The 22,454-nt window shown below is 49.8% G+C and overlaps 1 protein-coding gene across 1 annotated transcript in view; it reads left to right on the plus strand.

The window, feature by feature from the left end:
• The window catches only part of LOC115116969 (epithelial discoidin domain-containing receptor 1-like), a 59,133-nt gene that overhangs the window by 25,430 nt on the left and 11,249 nt on the right, over positions 1-22,454 (plus strand). Inside the window, exons 2-3 of the mRNA XM_029645424.2 lie at positions 7,369-7,526; positions 12,006-12,108. Coding sequence (XP_029501284.2) covers positions 7,427-7,526; positions 12,006-12,108 — 203 coding nt within the window. The 5' untranslated portion in view covers positions 7,369-7,426. The remainder of the gene's footprint in view (positions 1-7,368; positions 7,527-12,005; positions 12,109-22,454) is intronic.

Here is a 22,454-nt window from a genome sequence, read left to right on the forward strand (position 1 = left end):
AAAAAATCGACAGTTATTTCTACTTGTTAAAGTTAGCCTGCTAACTCATTGATCCTACTTTGTAGTATACCCCTATGATGTGTCAAGACCTCACAAACAGATCTGGGACCAGGCTATCACTGACTCACAGACAAAACAACAAAACCATCTGCTCTCGTTCAGGAAAGCCTTCAAGTGCCGCCTTGTTTCCCCGGCTGACGCCATTGAACACTGTAAGTGCTTGGAAGGTTAAAAGGTGTTTCCATCTATCCAGGACTCACCGGATGGTTGTGCCTCAGTGACTCCCTCTACTCCCTCTACTGGGTCTGACGGAAACCCAGAACAAAGACCTCTCTACTCTCTAACCTCCCCAGTGGGAGACTATTACGTCTGTCTGTCTGTCTGTCTGTCTGACTGACTGGCTGGCTGACTGGGGAGAGAAACGGTCTGTCTGTTTTCCTGACTGGCTGGGGAGAGAAACAGTCTCTGTGGCTGCTGTGTTCATGGACTCCACACAGAGAAGACGGAACACAGAGAATATAATAGATTTAGAATCAGCTCCTTGTTCTACCCCAGGTCCAAACTCAACCCCTTAGAATTAGACTGAGTGGAACGAACATTCCAACTCAAAGTTGGACTTGATACCATCAAGTCATATAGTATGGCAAACTCTCATAGTATGGCCCAACTTGAATGGGTGGTTTAATGGGCACTATTGATCTTAGCAGTTACCAGACAATCACATTATACACTGAACAAATATATAAATGTAACATGTAACAATTTCAAAGATTTTACTGAGTTACAGTTCATATAAGGAAATCAGTCAATTGAAATGAATAAATTAGGCCCTAATCTATGGATTTCACATGACTGGGAATACAGATATGCATCTGTTGGTCACAGATACCTTTAGAAAAAGGTAGGGGCGTGGATCAGAAAACCAGTACGTTTCTGGTGTGACCGCCATTTGCCTCGTGCAGCGCGACACATCTTCTTCGCATAGAGTTGATCTGGCTGTTGATTGTGGCCTGTGGAATGTTGTCCCACTCCTCTTCAATGGCTGTGTGAAGTTGCTGGATATTGGCAGAAACTTGAACACACTGTCGACTGTCGTACAAGTCGGAAGAACTGATACATTTTCAGCTTCCAGGAATTGTGTACAGATCCTTGTGACATGGGGGTTCATCCATGAAGAGCACACTTCTCCAGTGTGCCAGTGGCCATCAAAGGTGAGCATTTGCCCACTGAAGTCGATTACGACGGAAAACTGCAGTCAGGTCAAGACCCTGGTGAAGATGAGCTCGGAGGGGAGCTTCCCTGAGACGTTTTCTGACAGTTTCATCAGTCCAGGTGGCTTGACACAGATTTTATTTAATTAATACATTTTATTTAACTAGGCAAGTCCGTTAAAAAACATATTTATTTACAATGACGGCCTACACCGGCCAAACCTGGACAACTCTGGGCCAATTGTGTGCCACCCTATGGGCCTCCCAATCATGGCCGATTGTGATACAGCCTAGATTCAACCAGGGAATCTGTAGTGATGCCTCAAGCACTGAGATGCAGTGCCTTAGACCACTGCGCCACTCGGAAGCCCTGGGTTGGATGATCCATCAAGTGAAGGAGCCAGATGTGGAGGTAGGCGTGGTTACACATGGACTGCGGTTGTGCGGCTGATTGGATGTACTGCCAAATTCTCTAAAACAATGTTGGAAGTGGCTTATGGTAGAGAAATTAACATTAAATTATCTTGCAACCGCTCTGATGAACATTCCTGCCACCAGCATGCCAAATGCACGCTCCCTTAACTTGAGACATCTGTGGCATTGTGTTGTGTGACAAAACTGCACATTTTAGATAGGCCTTTTATTGTCCCCAGCACAAGGTGCACCTGTGTAATAATGATCATGCTGTTTAATCAGCTTCTTGATATGCCACACCTGTCAGGTGGATGGATTATTATGGCAAAGGAGAAATGCTCACTAACAGGGTTTTAAACAAATTTGTGCACAAAATTTAAGAGACTCTTTTTGTGCATATAGAACATGTCTGGGATCTTTTATTTAAGCTTGTTAAACATGGGATAAACACTTTACATGTTGCGTTTTATATTTTTTCCCAGTATAGTTTGGAATGCAAATTACAATGTGATTGTCATGAGACATTGCAGTGCCAAAAGGAATCCAAACTCTTTTGTCAAACTTTCTCTGAAGCATACTTTTTTTTACAAGAGCCTTTCTTCTCCCTCCCTCACTCATTCCCTCCTCTCTCTCTGTCTGTTTTATTGTTGTGTGGTGGGACAGCTGTTCATAACCATTCATTAGCACTGGATTAGTCTGGACAAATCATGTGAGTGGAGGGAGATGGATGGTTAGCTAAACACTATGGGCTCCGCCTCGCCTCGCTTCCCTCGCTAGCTTCTCCCTAAACACTGCGGCTTGTTTTTCCACTTCCTCAAAAACACTTGACTGTCTATGCCAAACATAATGTTGGTTTTGGTTAGTGGGGATTTAATTTGGTTGCATTTTCTTCAGAACCTAAGATTTGTGTTTCCATCCAGTTTTGTGGTCGCTGGTCAGTAAAAGTATTTTATCTGTTGTAACATTTGTCAAGTACATTGTTATTGATTGTGACAGGGATCATTTTCGTTTACGATGTGGAGTGGTTACCGTGGTGACTGTAGGATTGTTGACATAGTGGACAAGCCAGCGGAGGAAGATTCTCAGCTCTGGTTCTGCATGCTTAGAGTTACTGGAATCCTATAAGAGACATATTTCAACATGGTGTCATCTGGCAAAGCAAGACACACACTGCTTCACTCGTTTGGAAGGCTCGGGTGTTTCCTCAAAACAAGCTGTCTACTCTCTCTCCCTCTCTGAACACTTGCACCCTGTATCTGTTGCCTAGCGCCTGTCTCTTGTTCTGGACAGCTGCAGTGGCTATCCCTGAAATCTCCTCTGTGCCACACACACACACACACTCTTTCTACTATGTCATCCATGTCATCTGGACCGCTCCTTCGTTCCATCCTTCTCTTCCATTCTCTATGCCTATGATTCCACTTTTCACATGTCTTCATACCCCTCTTCTTCCCTCCCTCTGTCCATCACACTGTCTCTCCCCTTCCTCTGTGTCCCTACAGCTGTGTGTCAGCTGTCGGTCTGTGCCAGTGAAGTCAGAGCTGAAGCCGAAACACAGAAAGCCCACAGGAACCCCAGGCCACTCCTCTACACCCCCTCCCCTACCAGCTGTCTCCCCCTCCCTGCCCCTGTCACCCCCAATCATTAACCATCCACCAGTAAAAAAACTACTGGACAAGCCCTTTTGTGTCTCGTAGATGGGTAACTACAGCACCCTATCCACCCTATCAGGCCCCTGTCTAACTACTACAGCACCCTATCAGGCCCCAGTCTAACTACTACAGCACCCTATCAGGCCCCAGTCTAACTACGACAGCACCCTATCTACCCTATCAGGCCCAAGTCTATCTACAACAGCACCCGATCAGGTCCCAGTCTAACTACTACAGCACCCCATCAGACCCAGTCTAACTACTACAGCACCCTATCAGGCCCCAGTCTATCTACTACAGCACCCTATCAGGCCCAGTCTATCTACTACAGCACCTGATCAGACCCAGTCTAACTACTACAGCACCCTATCAGGCCCCAGTCTATCTACTACAGCACCCTATCAGGCCCAGTCTATCTACTACAGCACCTGATCAGGCCCCAGTCTAACTACCACAGAACCATATCAGGCCCCAGTCTAACTACGACAGCACCCTATCTACCCTATCAGACCCCAGCCTAACTACGACAGCACCCCATCAGACCCAGTCTAACTACTACAGCACCCTATCATGCCCCAGTATATCTACTACAGCACCCTATCAGGCCCAGTCTATCTACTACAGCACCTGATCAGGCCCCAGTCTAACTACCACAGAACCATATCAATCCCCAGCCTAACTACGACAGCACCCTATCAGGCCCAAGTCTAACTACTACAGCACCCTATCCACCCTATCAGGCCCCAGTCTTACAGCTACAGCACCCAGAAAAACAGTGTTTAGAAGGGACCTCTGAAATCCACTTTTTCATGCTCGGGCTACTGCCTTCTGTGTCTGATACATGCCTAACTACAACCATAGAAGTAGAATGAATTAGAACATGAATTAATTATATTTATTTGACTACACCACCCATAGAAATCGTGTTTAGAATGAGGCTCTGAAATCCACTTTTTAATGTAACACCATTTGTAGGACCAAGGATTGATTGTCTGTCCTGTCCTGGCCTGTCCCGATCGTCTCTCTGTCTGTGTGTCGCTTAGCCCCTCTACTTTTTTTGATACACAGTTTTGATACACAGGCTGGACTGTCAATCATCTCAAATATATCTGTTACCTTCCTCTATTTCTCTCTCTATCTGTCCATTTCTGGCTATGTGATCTGATGAATGATCTACATGTACAGTGGGGCAAAAAAGTATTTAGTCAGCCACCAATTGTGCAAGTTCTCCCACTTAAAAAGATGAGAGAGGCCTGTAATTTTCATCATAGGTATACTTCAACTATGACAGACAAAATGAGGGGAAAAAATCCAGAAAATCACATTGTAGGAATTTATTTGCAAATTATGGTGGAAAATAAGTATTTGGTCACCTACAAACAAGCAAGATTTCTGGCTCTCACAGACCTGTAACTTCTTCTTTAAGAGGCTCCTCTGCCCTCCACTCGTTACCTGTATTAATGGCACCTGTTTGAACTTGTTATCAGTATAAAAGACACCTGTCCACAACCTCAAACAGTCACACTCCAAACTCCACTATGGCCAAGACCAAAGAGCTGTCAAGGGACACCAGAAACAAAATTGTAGACCTGCACCAGGCTGGGAAGACTGAATCTGCAATAGGTAAGCAGCTTAGTTTGAAGAAATCAACTGTGGGAGCAATTATTAGGAAATGGAAGACATACAAGACCACTGATAATCTCCCTCGATCTGGGGCTCCACGCAAGATCTCACCCCGTGGGGTCAAAATGATCACAAGAACGGTGAGCAAAAATCCCAGAACCACACGGGGGAACCAAGTAAATGACCTGCAGAGAGCTGGGACCAAAGTAACAAAGCCTACCATCAGTAACACACTACACTGCCAGGGACTCAAATCCTGCAGTGCCAGACGTGTCCCCCAGCTTAAGCCAGTACATGTCCAGGCCCATCTGAAGTTTGCTAGAGAGCATTTGGATGATCCAGAAGAAGTTTCGGAGAATGTCATATGGTCAGATGAAACCAAAATATAACTTTTTGGTAAAACTCAACTCGTTGTGTTTGGAGGACAAAGAATGCTGAGTTGCATCCAAAGAACACCATACCTACTGTGAAGCATGGGGGTGGAAACATCATGCTTTGGGGCTGTTTTTCTGCAAAGGGACCAGGATGACTGATCCGTGTATAGGAAAGAATGAATGGGGCCATGTATGGTGAGATTTTGAGTGAAAACCTCCTTCCATCAGCAAGGGCATTGAAGATGAAACGTGGCTGGGTCTTTCAGCATGACAATGATCCTAAACACACCGCCCGGGCAACGAAGAAGTGGCTTCGCAAGAAGAATTTCAAGTTCCTGGAGTGGCCTAGCCAGTCTCCAGATCTCAACCCCATAGAAAATCTTTAGAGGGAGTTGAAAGTACATGTTGCCCAGAAACAGCCCCAAAACATCCCTGCTCTAGAGGAGATCTGCATGGAGGAATGGGCCAAAATACCATCAATGGTGTGTGAAAACCTTGTGAAGACTTACAGAAAACGTTTGACCTCTGTCATTGCCAACAAAGGGTATATAACAAAGTATTGAGTTAAACTTTTGTTATTGACCAAATACTTATTTTCCACCATAATTTGCAAATAAATTCAAAAAAATCCTACAATGTGATTTTCTGGATTTTTTTTCTGATTTTGTCTGTCATAGTTGAAGTGTACCTATGATGAAAATTACAGGCCTCTCTCATCTTTTTTAGTGGGAGAACTTGCACAATTGGTGGCTGCCTAAATACTTTTTTGCCCCACTGTATTTAGCACTGTCTTTCTCTATCTCGAAACATCCCTGCTGTTATGTTCAAGCCAATTAGCGCTTGAGGAGGAGTTTGCAATAAGGGAGTTGGAAATGACATGATTGACATTTTGAACGCTGAAGGACTAAGTAATGTTGGCTAGGCTAATTATACCACCTTTGATTGGTTCATTGTGCAACAACAGATCTAAACCAAGCCAATGGTGTCTGTGTTGTGGTGCCACGAGTCAATCAATCAATCAAATGTATTCATAAAGCCCTTTTTACATCACCCGATGTCACAAAGTGCTATACAGAAATCCAGCCTAAAACCCCAAACTGCAAGCAATGCAGATGTAGAAGCATGGTGGCTAGGGAAAACTCCCTAGAAAGGCAGGAACTTAGGAAGAAACCTAGAAAGGAACCAGGCTCTGAGGGGTGGCCAGTCCTCTTCTGGCTGTGCCAGGTGGAGATAGTAACAGTACATGGCCAAGATGTTTAAATGTTCATAGATGACCAGCAGGGTCAGATAATAATAATCACAGTGGTTGTCGAGGGTGCAACAGGACTGCACCTCAGGAGTAAATGTCAGTTGGCTTTTCATAGCCGATCATTCAGAGTTAGACAGCAGGTGCAGTAGAGAGCGAGTCGAAAACAGCAGGTCCGGGACAAGGTAGCACGTCCGGTGAACAGGTCAGTGTTCCTTAGCCGCAAGTAGAACAGTGGAAACTGGAGCAGCAGCAGGGCCAGGTGGACCGGGGACAGCAAGGAGTCATCATGCCAGGTACTCCGAGAGAAAGAGAGAGAGAGACCGAGACAGAGACAGAGAGACAATTAGACGGAGCATGCTTACATTCACACAGGACACTGGATAAGACAGGAGAAATACTCCAGATATAGCAGACTGACCCTAGCACCACGACACAAACTATTGCAGCATAAACACTGGAGGCTGAGACAGGAAGGGTCGTGAGACACTGGCTCCGTCCGACGATAGCCCCGGACAGGGCCAACCAGGCAGGATATAACCCCACCCACTGGTCTGTTTTGTTGTATTTTGTTGTGTTGAATTGAGTTATTTGTATCTACTAGACACACAGTGTGGATGTATAGAGGATCTACTACTGTATCTACTAGAATGGACCTGACATTTAGACAGAAATTATCACCTCTCATTCTTCCTACTCTCTCGTATTCTGTCTTTCATGTTACAAAATTAATTATTCATGCATTCTGAAATCTTCTAATCCTTCCTCTCTCTGTCTCTCTCTCTCTCTCTCTCTCTCTCTCTCTCTCTCTCTCTCTCTCTCTCTCTCTCTCTCTCTCTCTCTCTCAGGTATGCCTGTGGTTGTCAGCGTGACTCCGGACAGGTAACCGGGTGTGTTGCTGGTGCCATGGCAACCCCAGAGCTGCGTCTGTTGCCTGTCATCGTGGTTACCATCGTCCTGGTGGCGTTGTCGGCTGCGGATGACCACGAGTGGCACTTTAAACCAGGTAAGAGGTCAGATGTTAGACAGGAAGTGACTGTTTAAGGTCAAATCAGATCCCTAGAATATGATTGGTCGTTATTGTTGAAGAGAATGGGTTCTCAATAACCTACCTAGTTAAAGCCAAGGTAGATAGTAGACGGTCTAGAGATTGATGATCGTTGACCAATCGGCCAGGTTTAATACAATTTGAGTCACAACAGGGGAAAGTGTGTTTTACCTTCCATTCAAGATCTCACAGGCACCCCCTCAGAAATGTCAGACAATTCCATCTTGGCTTCACCTATTGCCCTATCCTCCTCCATCCCTCGCCCTCTCTGCCCCTCTCTTGTCTACATTCTCCTCACATTCTTGGATGTGTGCCTTAAGTCTGTCCATCAGCTATCAGCAGCCGATTATGTTTCAGGTCCATGTCTCCTAGGCAGCCATGTGTTACAGGAGAGAGATGGTAGCAGGTAGCCTTGGGTATTCAACCTCACTAATGTACAGGCTGCTTATCAACCTGTCAATCATACAAAGAGAGAGAGGGGGGAGTGAGGGAAGGAGGGAGGGGAGGGGAGGAATAGAGAGAGAGTAGAGAAAATTAAACTCCACAAGGTGAAACCAGAGCTGCCGTTTTCTGTCACCTCCAGGGTATCAGCAGACAGTGAATTATCTGTCTCACGCACACACACATGCACACACACTGTTGTCATCTGATTTGATCCATATGGTTATTATTTCCACACCGTTGCTGCGGTGATGCAACAACACGTCTTTTATAGGAGGAAATAGCCCATTAGTACCGGGATATGAACTGATATGAAGAGTGAATAAAGGAAGGGAAACACCCAGCATGTGTGTGAAAGGGGGAGAAAGAGAGATGGAGCGTGGGAAGAAAGCCAATGGAGACAGAGAGGGCAATGACAGAGAGGGGAGTAAAAAGAGAGATGTAGAGAGAGAGTTTTATTGGCAGCTTGGCAATGATGTAATGAAACAGGCCTGTCCGTGTGGGGGTGTAGGGGGTATGTGTGAGGGTTTATCTTCCAACCCCACATTCCTATCCACTGACTCACTGACAGCAACTGAGTTAGAACTTCCCCCCTTATCACCCCCCACACCCTCATATCACTGACAGCATCATTATCCCCCCCACACCCTCATATCATTGACAGCATCATTAATACCCCCCCCCACACCCTCATCACTGACAGCATCATTATCCACACCCTCATATCACTGACAGCATCATTATGCCCCTCACGCCACCATGCCACCATATCACTGACATCATTATCCACCCCACTCCCACGCCACCATATCACTGACAGCATCATTATCCCCCCTCACGCCCCCCATGCCACCATATCACTGACATCATTATCCACCCCACCCCCATATCCCTGACAGCATCAGTTATCCACGCCCCTCATATCACTGACAGCATCATTATCCCCCTCACGCCACCATGCCACCATATCACTGACATCATTATCCACCCCACTCCCACGCCACCATATCACTGACAGCATCAGTTATCCACGCCCCTCATATCACTGACAGCATCATTATCCCCCTCACGCCACCATGCCACCATATCACTGACATCATTATCCACCCCACTCCCACGCCACCATATCACTGACAGCATCATTATCCCCCTCACGCCACCATGCCACCATATCACTGACATCATTATCCACCCCACCCCCATATCCCTGACAGCATCAGTTATCCACGCCCCTCATATCACTGACAGCATCATTATCCACCCCACTCCCACGCCACCATATCACTGACAGCATCATTATCCCCCTCACGCCACCATATCACTGACATCATTATCCACCCCACTCCCACGCCACCATATCACTGACAGCATCATTATCCCCCTCACGCCACCATGCCACCATATCACTGACAGCATCATTATGCCCCTCACGCCACCATATCACTGACATCATTATCCACCCCACTCCCACGCCACCATATCACTGACAGCATCATTATCCCCCTCACGCCACCATGCCACCATATCACTGACATCATTATCCACCCCACTCCCACGCCACCATATCACTGACAGCATCATTATCCCCCTCACGCCACCATGCCCCCATATCACTGACATCATTATCCACCCCACCCCCATATCCCTGACAGCATCAGTTATCCACGCCCCTCATATCACTGACAGCATCATTATCCACCCCACTCCCACGCCACCATATCACTGACAGCATCATTATCCCCCTCACGCCACCATGCCACCATATCACTGACATCATTATCCACCCCACTCCCACGCCATCATATCACTGACAGCATCATTATCCCCCTCACGCCACCATGCCACCATATCACTGACATCATTATCCACCCCACCCCCATGCCCCCATATCCCTGACAGCATCAGTTATCCACGCCCCTCATATCACTGACAGCATCATTATCCACCCCACTCCCACGCCACCATATCACTGACAGCATCATTATCCCCCTCACGCCACCATGCCACCATATCACTGACATCATTATCCACCCCACTCCCACGCCATCATATCACTGACAGCATCATTATCCCCCTCACGCCACCATGCCACCATATCACTGACATCATTATCCACCCCACCCCCATGCCCTCATATCCCTGACAGCATCAGTTATCCACGCCCCCCATATCACTAACAGCATCAGTGATATCGGGGGCGTGAATGTACATGTAGCTATCATGTTACTCCTGATGTATGATAGTAGAATGTATGATAGTAGAATGCTCTATTCTGTCCTCTAGTCTCTGTATTAGAAGTCAACCGATTAATCGGAATGGCCGATTTAATTAGGGCCTATTTCAAGTTTTCATAACAATCGGAAATCTGTATTTTTGGGCGCCGATTTGCAGATTTTTTAAAAATATATATTTTTAATGTTTTAATATTCTTTTAAATTACATTTTTATACCTTTATTTAACTAGCAAGTCAGTTAAGAACACATTCTTATTTTCAATGACGGCCTAGGAACGGTGGGTTAACTGCCTTGTTCAGGGGCAGAACGACAGATTTTCACCTTGTCCGTTCGGGGGATCCAATCTTGCAACCTTACAGTTAACTAGTCCAACGCAATAACGACCTGTCTCTCTCTCGTTGCACTCCACAAGGAGACTGCCTGTTACGTGAATGCAGTAAGCCAAGGTAAGTTGCTAGCTAGCATTAAACTTATCTTATAAAAAACAATCAATCATAATCATTAGTTAACTACACATGGTTGATATTACTAGATATTATCTAGCGTGTCCTGCGTTGCATATAATCTGACTGAGCATACAAGCATATCTAAGTATCTGACTGAGCGGTGGTAGGCAGAAGCAGGCTTGTAAACATTCATTCAAACAGCATTTTCGTGCGTTTTGCCAGCAGCTCTTCATTGTGCGTCAAGCATTGCGCTGTTTATGACTTCAAGCCTATCAACTCCCGAGATGAGGCTGGTGTAACCGAAGTGAAATGGCTAGCTAGTTAGCGCTCGCTAATAGCGTTTCAAACGTCACTCGCTCGGAGCCTTCTAGTAGTTGTTCCCCTTGCTCTGCATGGGTAACGTTGCTTCGATGGTGGCTGTTGTCGTTGTGTTGCTGGTTCGAGCCCAGCGAGGAGAGGGACGGAAGCAAAACTGGCAATACTAAAGGGCCTAGAAGAACATCTAATAGTCAAAGGTTAATGAAATATAACCTAGTGGTTAGAGCGTTGGACTAGTGACCGGAAGGTTGCAAGTTCAAACCCCGAGCTGACAAGATACAAATCTGTCATTCTGCCCCTGAAGAGGCAGTTAACCCACTGTTCCTAGGCCGTCATTGAAAATAAGAATTTGTTCTTAACTGACTTGCCTAGTTAAATAAAGGTTAAATAAAAAAATAATAGAGGGAAATAGTCCTATAATTCCTATAATAACTAAAACTTCTTACCTGGGAATATCTCTCATGTTAAAAGGAACCACCAGCTTTCATATGTTCTCATGTTCTGAGCAAGGAACTGAAACATTAGCTTTCTTACATGGCACTTATTGCACTTTTACTTTCATCTCCAACACTTTATTTTTGCATTATTTAAACAAAATTGAACATGTTTAATTATTTACTTGAAGCTAAATTCATTTTATTGATGTATTATATTAAGTTAAAATAAGTGTAAATTCAGTATTGTTGTAATTGTCATTATTAAAAATACAATGTTTTTATTTATTTTTAAATCGGCCGATTAATCGCTATCGGCTTTTTTGGTCCTCCAATAATCGGTATCGGCGTTGAAAAATCATAATCGGTTGCCCTCTACGCTGTATGACAGGCATGATGAATTATATTATATAGTCTCTATCTCATTCTGCCCCCCCCCCTGCATGATGAATTATATTATATAGTGTCTATCTCATTCTTGCCCCCCTCCCCCTCTGTCTATGTCTCCCTTTCTCACACATAAACACGAACCCACATACACACGCACGGCCACATACATGCAGCTCAGTGTCGTTATGCCCTGGGGATGGAGGATGGCACCATCCCTGACTCTGACATCACGGCTTCCAGCGCCTGGTCAGACTCTACTGAGGCCAAACACGGCAGGTACGTAGGTCTGTGTGTGTGTGTTATTGCATACCTTCCAAAGGGAAAAAGCCCAACAGCTGGCCTGTGTAGCTCTGTGTCAGCTGTTATAGTAGCTGATCTCTGTGGAGGAGAAGTGTTTCTGGTTTCCATGATTCTAAGACTCTGCGACCTTTGACATATTTGGGTCCTTTGTACCTCAATGCTTGACTGTGGAGAGTGCAAATAGAGTATACAAAATGTGTTTGCATGTGTGTGAGTGCCTGTGTGTGAGTGCCTGTGTGTGTGTGTGTGTGTGTGAGTGCCTGTGTGTGAGTGAATTACATTATCTCTATTCATGTCTGGTTCTGGGTCTGTATCTCTCTACCGTTGAGTATGTCTGTCATCTGTTGTCACCATGTTTAAATCACACAGGAGAAGACTATTAGATTACAATACAAGGCTGTGGCCAGCGTGTCTCTTTATAGCACATTAGGTCATGATATTACATGACCAGCCTATCTGTTAAACAAGGCAGATTGACATGGTCTATTACTAGACATCCACAGAGTGTGTGTGTGTGCCTCAGTTTCCATGTCTCTCTTAGCCTGCCGTGTCTGGGCTGGGTCTGCTGGCTGACTGTCAGTTCATGTGGAGGTGATCAGCCCCAACCCCTTAAAGAGACACCACAGACAGATAGAGAGAGAGGGATGGAGGAGAGAGAGATAGAGAGAGAAGAATGGAGGGAGAGGGAAATGGGAAAAGAGAGAGAGGGGAAGAGAGAGAAGTAGGGAAAATGGGCGCCACTGTGATGGAGGGGGATATTGAAAGAGGGATGGAACGAGGGAGGGAGGAAGCCTGGTGTGTGATCTTAGGGAGGTGCTCACTGATATTGTCCGAAAGCAGCTGGATTGCAGCATGTTAGATTGAGGGAAGGAGAGAGGGAGGAAGGGAATTTAGAGAGAAGGAGGAAGGGATAGAGTACTTGGCTGGTCTGAGAGTGAGAAAGAGGGAATAGGGTGATATAGGGGGGGGTAGAGGACTTGGCTGGTCTGAGAGTGAGAAAGAGGGAATAGGGTGATGGGGGGGGTAGAGGACTTGGCTGGTCTGAGAGTGAGAAAGAGGGAATAGGGTGATGGGGGGTAGAGGACTTGGCTGGTCTGAGAGTGAGAAAGAGGGAATAGGGTGATGGAGGGGGAATAGAGGGGTGGGGGTAGAGGACTTGGCTGGTCTGAGAGTGAGAAAGAGGGAATAGGGTGATGGGGGGGGAATAGAGGGGGGTAGAGGACTTGGCTGGTCTGAGAGTGAGAAAGAGGGAATAGGGTGATATAGGGGGGTAGAGGACTTGGCTGGTCTGAGAGTGAGAAAGAGGGAATATGGTGATGGAGGGGGAATAGAGGGGGTAGAGGACTTGGCTGGTCTGAGAGTGAGAAAGAGGAATAGGGTGATGGAGGGGGAATAGGGGGGTAGAGGGCTGGTCTGAGAGTGAGAAAGAGGGAATAGGGTGATGGGGGGTAGAGGACTTGGCTGGTCTGAGAGTGAGAAAGAGGGAATAGGGTGATGGAGGGGGAATAGGGGGTAGAGGACTTGGCTGGTCTGAGAGTGAGAAAGAGGGAATAGGGTGATGGGGGTAGAGGACTTGGCTGGTCTGAGAGTGAGAAAGAGGGAATAGGGTGATGGAGGGGGAATAGAGGGGGGGTAGAGGACTTTGCTGGTCTGAGAGTGAGAAAGAGGGAATAGGGTGATGGGGGTAGAGGACTTGGCTGGTCTGAGAGTGAGAGAGGGAATAGGGTGATGGAGGGGGAATAGAGGGGTGGATAGAGGACTTGGCTGGTCTGAGAGTGAGAAAGAGGGAATAGGGTGATGGAGGGGGAATAGAGGGGGGGTAGAGGACTTGGCTGGTCTGAGAGTGAGAAAGAGGGAATAGGGTGATGGAGGGGGAATAGAGGGGGGGTAGAGGACTTGGCTGGTCTGAGAGTGAGAAAGAGGGAATAGGGTGATATGGGGGGGGTAGAGGACTTGGCTGGTCTGAGAGTGAGAAAGAGGGAATAGGGTGATGGGGGTAGAGGACTTGGCTGGTCTGAGAAAGAGGGAATAGGGTGATGGGGGGGGGGGGTAGAGGACTTGGCTGGTCTGAGAGTGAGAAAGATGGAATAGTGTCACGCCCTGGTCGAAGTATTTTGTGTTTATCTTTATTTATTTGGTCAGGTCAGGGTGTGGCATGGGTTTTTGTATGTGGTGTGTATTATGGGGGATTGTAGCTAGTGGGGTGTTCTAGAATAGTCTATGGCTGTCTGAAGTGGTTCTCAATCAGAGGCAGGTGTTTATCGTTGTCTCTGATTGGGAACCATATTTAGGCAGCCATATTCTTTGGTTGTATTGTGGGTGATTGTCCTTAGTGTCCTTGTTCCTGTCTATGTTAGGTTACACCAGTATAGGCTGTTTCGGTTTTCTTTACGTTTATTGTTTTTGTAGTAATTGTATTTAGATTCGTGTTACGTTTGTTTATTAAAACATGGATCGCAATATACACGCTGCAGTTTGGTCCGACTCTCCTTCACCAATAGAAAACCGTTACAGAATCACCCACCACAAACGGACCAAGCAGCGTGTCAACAGGCAGGAGCAGCCCAAAGAGGAGATTCGTAAAAAGGATTTCTGGACATGGGAGGAGATCCTCGACGGGAGAGGACCCTGGGCTAAACCAGGGGAGTGTAGCCGCCCAAAGGTGCAACAGGAGAAGAGGCAACAGAGGCAGCAGCAGCAGGAGCAGCAGCAGCTACAGTGGGAGAGGTTGCACCACTTGGAGAAATGAACATGGGAGGAGGAACTGGACGGTAAAGGACCCTGGGATCAGCCTGGAGATTATTGTCGCCCCAAAGCCGAGCTGGAGGCAGCAAAAGCAGAGAGGCGGCATTATGAGGAGCTAGCACGGCAGAGCGGATGGAAGCCTGAGGTTCAGCCCCAAAACATTCTTGGGGGGAGCTCACAGGGGGTATGGCTACGCTAGGTAGGAGACCTGCGCTAACTTCCTGTGGTTACCGGGGGGCTAGAGAGACCGGGCAGGCACCGTGTTATGCAGTGGTGCGCACGGTGTCCCCAGTGCGGGTGCATAGCCCGGTGCGGTATATTCCAGCTCCGCGTATCGGCCGGGCTAGATTGAGCGTCGAGCCAAATGCCATGAAACCGGGTCTACGCATCTGGTCCCCAGTGCGTCTCCTTGGGCCGGCTTACATGGCACCAGCCTTGCGCTCGGTGTCTCCGGTTCGCCTGCATAGCCCAGTGCGGGCTATTCCACCTCGCCGCACTGGCAGGGCGACCGAGAGTATTCAACCAGGTAAGGTTGGGCAGGCTCGGTGCTCAAGAGCTCCAGTGCGCCTGCACGGTCCGGTCTATCCAGTACCACCTCCACACCCCAGTCCTCCGGTAGCAGCTCCCCGCACCAGGCTTCCTGTGCGTGTCCTCGATCCAGTACCACCAGTTCCAGCACCACGCACCAGGCCTTCAGTGCGCCTCGCCTGTTCAGCGCAGCCAGCGCTTTCCTCCTCTCCTGCACTGCTGGAGTCTCCCGCTTGTTTAGCGCAGCCAGATCCTGTCTCCTCTCCTGCGCTGCCGGAGTCTCCCGCCTGTTTAGCGCAGCCAGAGCCTGTCTCCTCTCCTGCGCTGCCGGAGTCTCCCGCCTGTTTAGCGCAGCCAGAGCCTTTCTCCTCTCCTGCGCTGCCGGAGTCTCCCGCCTGTCCGGCGCTGTCAGAGCTACCGCCCCTCATGCCAGAGGCGCCAGAGCCCCTCATTCCAGAGGCACCAGTGCTCCTCAGTCCAGCGCCGCCAGTGCTCCTAGTCTGCCCAGCGTCGCCAGTCTGCCCAGCGTCGCCAGTCTGCCCAGCGCCGCCAGTCTGCCCAGCGTCGCCAGTCTGCCCAGCGTCGCCAGTCTGTCAGGATCAGTTAGATCCACCAGTCAGCCAGGATCCACCAGTCTGCCAGGATCCGCCAGAAGTGCCAGTCAGCCAGGATCCACCAGTCTGCCAGGATCCACCAGAAGTGCCAGTCAGCCAGGATTCGCCAGAAGTGCCAGTCAGCCAGGATCTGCCAGTAGCACCAGTCAGCCAGGATCCGCCAGTCGGCCAGGATCTGCCAGTCAGCCAGGATCCGCCAGAGGTGCCAGGATCCGCCAGAAGTGCCAGTCGGCCAGGATCTGCCAGTAGCACCAGTCAGCCAGGATCTGCCAGTCAGCCAGGATCTGCTGAGACCACCAGCCAGCCAGGATCTGGTAGATCTATCTACCTGCCTGAGCTTCCTCTCACTCCCGAGCTTCCTCTCACTCCCGAGCTTCCTCTCACTCCCGAGCTTCCTCTCACTCCCGAGCTGCCTCTCACTCCCGAGCTGCCTCAGTCCCGAGCTGTCCTTCAGTCCCGATCTGCTCCTCAGTCCAGTGGGGTTCTGGGTGAGGACTACTAGGCCATGGTCGGCGGCGAGGGTGGACTATCCAGGGACGCGAGGAGAGGGGACTAAGACATTAATTGAGTGGGGTCCACGTCCCGCGCCGGAACCGCCACCATGGACAGACGCCCACCCGGACCCTCCCTATTTGTTTTGAGGTGCGTTCGGGAGTCCGCACCTTAGGGGGGGGGGTTCTGTCACGCCCTGGTCGAAGTATTTTGTGTTTATCTTTATTTATTTGGTCAGGCCAGGGTGTGGCATGGGTTTTTGTATGTGGTGTGTATTATGGGGGATTGTAGCTAGTGGGGTGTTCTAAAATAGTCTATGGCTGTCTGAAGTGGTTCTCAATCAGAGGCAGGTGTTTATCGTTGTCTCTGATTGGGAACCATATTTAGGCAGCCATATTCTTTGGTTGTATTGTGGGTGATTGTCCTTAGTGTCCTTGTTCCTGTCTATGTTAGGTTACACCAGTATAGGCTGTTTCGGTTTTCTTTACGTTTATTGTTTTTGTAGTAATTGTATTTAGATTCGTGTTACGTTTGTTTATTAAAACATGGATCGCAATATACACGCTGCATTTTGGTCCGACTCTCCTTCACCAATAGAAAACCGTTACAAATAGGGTGATGGAGGGGTGGATAGAGGACTTGGCTGGTCTGAGAGTGAGAAAGAGGGAATAGGGTGATGGAGGGGGAATAGAGGGGGGGTTAGAGGACTTGGCTGGTCTGAGAGTGAGAAAGAGGGAATAGGGTGATAGAGGGGGGGTAGAGGACATGGCTGGTCTGAGAGTGAGAAAGAGGGAATAGGGTGATGGAGGGGGAATAGAGGGGGGAATAGAGGACTTGGCTGGTCTGAGAGTGAGAAAGAGGGAATAGGGTGATGGAGGGGGAATAGAGGGGGGGTAGAGGACTTGGCTGGTCTGAGAGTGAGAAAGAGGGAATAGGGTGATGGAGGGGGAGTAGAGGGGGTTAGAGGACTTGGCTGGTCTGAGAGTGAGAAAGAGGGAATAGGGTGATGGAGGGGGGGTAGAGGACTTGGCTGGTCTGAGAGTGAGAAATAGGGAATAGGGTGATGGAGGGGGAATAGAGGGGGTAGAGGACTTGGCTGGTCTGAGAGTGAGAAAGAGGGAATAGGGTGATGGAGGGGGAATAGAGGGGGTAGAGGACTTGGCTGGTCTGAGAGTGAGAAAGAGGGAATAGGGTGATATAGGGGGGGTAGAGGACTTGGCTGGTCTGAGAGTGAGAAAGAGGAATAGGGTGATGGGGGGGTAGAGGACTTGGCTGGTCTGAGAGTGAGAAAGAGGGAATAGGGTGATATAGGGGGGGGGGTAGAGGACTTGGCTGGTCTGAGAGTGAGAAAGAGGGAATAGGGTGATGGAGGGGGAATAGAGGGGGGGTAGAGGACTTGGCTGGTCTGAGAGTGAGAAAGAGGGAATAGGGTGATGGAGGGGGAATATAGGGGTGGATAGAGGACTTGGCTGGTCTGAGAGTGAGAAAGAGGGAATAGGGTGATGGAGGGGGAATAGAGGGGGGGTTAGAGGACTTGGCTGGTCTGAGAGTGAGAAAGAGGGAATAGGGTGATGGAGGGGGAATATAGGGGGGTAGAGGACTTGGCTGGTCTGAGAGTGAGAAAGAGGGAATAGGGTGATGGAGGGGGAATAGAGGGGGGGTAGAGGACTTGGCTGGTCTGAGAGTGAGAAAGAGGGAATAGGGTGATGGAGGGGGAATAGGGGGGAATAGAGGACTTGGCTGGTCTGAGAGTGAGAAAGAGGGAATAGGGTGATGGAGGGGGAATATAGGGGGGTAGAGGACTTGGCTGGTCTGAGAGTGAGAAAGAGGGAATAGGGTGATGGAGGGGGAATAGAGGGGGGGTAGAGGACTTGGCTGGTCTGAGAGTGAGAAAGAGGGAATAGGGTGATGGAGGGGGAATAGGGGGGAATAGAGGACTTGGCTGGTCTGAGAGTGAGAAAGAGGGAATAGGGTGATGGAGGGGGAATAGAGGGGGGGTAGAGGACTTGGCTGGTCTGAGAGTGAGAAAGAGGGAATAGGGTGATGGAGGGGGAATAGAGGGGGTAGAGGACTTGGCTGGTCTGAGAGTGAGAAAGAGGGAATAGGGTGATGGAGGGGGAATAGAGGGGGGGTAGAGGACTTGGCTGGTCTGAGAGTGAGAAAGAGGGAATAGGGTGATGGAGGGGGAATAGAGGGGGGGGGTAGAGGACTTGGCTGGTCTGAGAGTGAGAAAGAGGGAATAGGGTGATGGAGGGGGAATAGAGGGGGGTAGAGGACTTGGCTGGTCTGAGAGTGAGAAAGAGGGAATAGGGTGATGGAGGGGGAATAGAGGGGGGTAGAGGACTTGGCTGGTCTGAGAGTGAGAAAGAGGGAATAGGGTGATGGAGGGGGAATAGAGGGGGGGTAGAGGACTTGGCTGGTCTGAGAGTGAGAAAGAGGGAATAGGGTGATGGAGGGGGAATAGAGGGGGGTAGAGGACTTGGCTGGTCTGAGAGTGAGAAAGAGGGAATAGGGGGGGTGATGGAGGGGAATATGATGGAGGGGGGTAGAGGACTTGGCTGGTCTGAGAGTGAGAAAGAGGGAATAGGGTGATGGAGGGGGAATAGAGGGGGTAGAGGACTTGGCTGGTCTGAGAGTGAGAAAGAGGGAATAGGGTGATGGAGGGGGAATAGAGGGGGGGGTAGAGGACTTGGCTGGTCTGAGAGTGAGAAAGAGGGAATAGGGTGATGGAGGGGGAATAGGGGGGTAGAGGACTTGGCTGGTCTGAGAGTGAGAAAGAGGGAATAGGGTGATGGAGGGGGAATAGGGGGGGTAGAGGACTTGGCTGGTCTGAGAGTGAGAAAGAGGGAATAGGGTGATGGAGGGGGAATAGAGGGGGGGGGGTAGAGGACTTGGCTGGTCTGAGAGTGAGAAAGAGGGAATAGGGTGATGGAGGGGGAATAGGGGGGGTAGAGGACTTGGCTGGTCTGAGAGTGAGAAAGAGGGAATAGGGTGATGGAGGGGGAATAGAGGGGGGGTAGAGGACTTGGCTGGTCTGAGAGTGAGAAAGAGGGAATAGGGTGATGGAGGGGGAATAGAGGGGGGGTAGAGGACTTGGCTGGTCTGAGAGTGAGAAAGAGGGAATAGGGTGATGGAGGGGGAATAGAGGGGGTAGAGGACTTGGCTGGTCTGAGAGTGAGAAAGAGGGAATAGGGTGATGGAGGGGGAATAGAGGGGGGGGTAGAGGACTTGGCTGGTCTGAGAGTGAGAAAGAGGGGAATGGAGGGGGGGTGATGGAGGGGGAATAGGGTGATGGGGGGGGTAGAGGACTTGGCTGGTCTGAGAGTGAGAAAGAGGGAATAGGGTGATGGAGGGGGGGAATAGAGGGGGGGGGGGGTAGAGGACTTGGCTGGTCTGAGAGTGAGAAAGAGGGAATAGGGTGATGGAGGGGGGAATAGAGGGGGGGTAGAGGACTTGGCTGGTCTGAGAGTGAGAAAGAGGGAATAGGGTGATGGAGGGGGAATAGAGGGGGGGGTAGAGGACTTGGCTGGTCTGAGAGTGAGAAAGAGGGAATAGGGTGATGGAGGGGGAATAGAGGGGGGGTAGAGGACTTGGCTGGTCTGAGAGTGAGAAAGAGGGAATAGGGTGATGGAGGGGGAATAGAGGGGGGGGGTAGAGGACTTGGCTGGTCTGAGAGTGAGAAAGAGGGAATAGGGTGATGGAGGGGGAATAGAGGGGGGGGTAGAGGACTTGGCTGGTCTGAGAGTGAGAAAGAGGAAAGGGTGATGGAGGGGGAATAGGGGGGGTAGAGGACTTGGCTGGGAGTGAGAAAGGGAATAGGGTGATGGAGGGGGGTAGAGGACTTGGCTGGTCTGAGAGTGAGAAAGAGGAATAGGGTGATGGAGGGGGAATAGAGGGGGGATAGAGGACTTGGCTGGTCTGAGAGTGAGAAAGAGGGAATAGGGTGATGGAGGGGGAATAGAGGGGGGTAGAGGACTTGGCTGGTCTGAGAGTGAGAAAGAGGGAATAGGGTGATGGAGGGGGAATAGAGGGGGGGTAGAGGACTTGGCTGGTCTGAGAGTGAGAAAGAGGGAATAGGGTGATGGAGGGGGAATAGAGGGGGGTAGAGGACTTGGCTGGTCTGAGAGTGAGAAAGAGGGAATAGGGTGATGGAGGGGGAATAGAGGGGGGGAATAGAGGACTTGGCTGGTCTGAGAGTGAGAAAGAGGGAATAGGGTGATGGAGGGGGAATAGAGGGGGGTAGAGGACTTGGCTGGTCTGAGAGTGAGAAAGAGGGAATAGGGTGATGGAGGGGGAATAGAGGGGGGTAGAGGACTTGGCTGGTCTGAGAGTGAGAAAGAGGGAATAGGGTGATGGAGGGGGAATAGAGGGGGGGTAGAGGACTTGGCTGGTCTGAGAGTGAGAAAGAGGGAATAGGGTGATGGAGGGGGAATAGAGGGGGGTAGAGGACTTGGCTGGTCTGAGAGTGAGAAAGAGGGAATAGGGTGATGGAGGGGGAATAGAGGGGGGGGGTAGAGGACTTGGCTGGTCTGAGAGTGAGAAAGAGGGAATAGGGTGATGGAGGGGGAATAGAGGGGGGGTAGAGGACTTGGCTGGTCTGAGAGTGAGAAAGAGGGAATAGGGTGATGGAGGGGGAATAGGGGGGGGTAGAGGACTTGGCTGGTCTGAGAGTGAGAAAGAGGGAATAGGGTGATGGAGGGGGAATAGAGGGGGGGGTAGAGGACTTGGCTGGTCTGAGAGTGAGAAAGAGGGAATAGGGTGATGGAGGGGGAATAGATGGGGGGGTAGAGGACTTGGCTGGTCTGAGAGTGAGAAAGAGGGAATAGGGTGATGGAGGGGGAATAGAGGGGGGTAGAGGACTTGGCTGGTCTGAGAGTGAGAAAGAGGGAATAGGGTGATGGAGGGGGAATAGAGGGGGGGTAGAGGACTTGGCTGGTCTGAGAGTGAGAAAGAGGGAATAGGGTGATGGAGGGGGGAATAGAGGGGGGGTAGAGGACTTGGCTGGTCTGAGAGTGAGAAAGAGGGAATAGGGTGATGGAGGGGGAATAGAGGGGGGTAGAGGACTTGGCTGGTCTGAGAGTGAGAAAGAGGGAATAGGGTGATGGAGGGGGAATAGAGGGGGGGTAGAGGACTTGGCTGGTCTGAGAGTGAGAAAGAGGGAATAGGGTGATGGAGGGGGGAAATAGGGGGGTAGAGGGCTGGTCTGAGAGTGAGAAAGAGGGAATAGGGTGATGGAGGGGGAATAGAGGGGGGGTAGAGGACTTGGCTGGTCTGAGAGTGAGAAAGAGGGAATAGGGTGATGGAGGGGGAATAGGGGGGTAGAGGACTTGGCTGGTCTGAGAGTGAGAAAGAGGGAATAGGGTGATGGAGGGGGAATAGAGGGGGGGGTAGAGGACTTGGCTGGTCTGAGAGTGAGAAAGAGGGAATAGGGTGATGGAGGGGGAATAGAGGGGGGTAGAGGACTTGGCTGGTCTGAGAGTGAGAAAGAGGGAATAGGGTGATGGAGGGGGAATAGAGGGGGGTAGAGGACTTGGCTGGTCTGAGAGTGAGAAAGAGGGAATAGGGTGATGGAGGGGGAATAGAGGGGGGGGTAGAGGACTTGGCTGGTCTGAGAGTGAGAAAGAGGGAATAGGGTGATGGAGGGGGAATAGAGGGGGGGTAGAGGACTTGGCTGGTCTGAGAGTGAGAAAGAGGGAATAGGGTGATGGAGGGGGAATAGGGGGGGTAGAGGACTTGGCTGGTCTGAGAGTGAGAAAGAGGGAATAGGGTGATGGAGGGGGAATAGAGGGGGGTAGAGGACTTGGCTGGTCTGAGAGTGAGAAAGAGGGAATAGGGTGATGGAGGGGGAATAGAGGGGGGTAGAGGACTTGGCTGGTCTGAGAGTGAGAAAGAGGGAATAGGGTGATGGAGGGGGAATAGAGGGGGGTAGAGGACTTGGCTGGT

Source organism: Oncorhynchus nerka, unplaced genomic scaffold (genome assembly GCF_034236695.1).
Source record: "Oncorhynchus nerka isolate Pitt River unplaced genomic scaffold, Oner_Uvic_2.0 unplaced_scaffold_41___fragment_2___debris, whole genome shotgun sequence".
Classification (NCBI taxonomy): Eukaryota; Metazoa; Chordata; class Actinopteri; order Salmoniformes; family Salmonidae; genus Oncorhynchus; species Oncorhynchus nerka.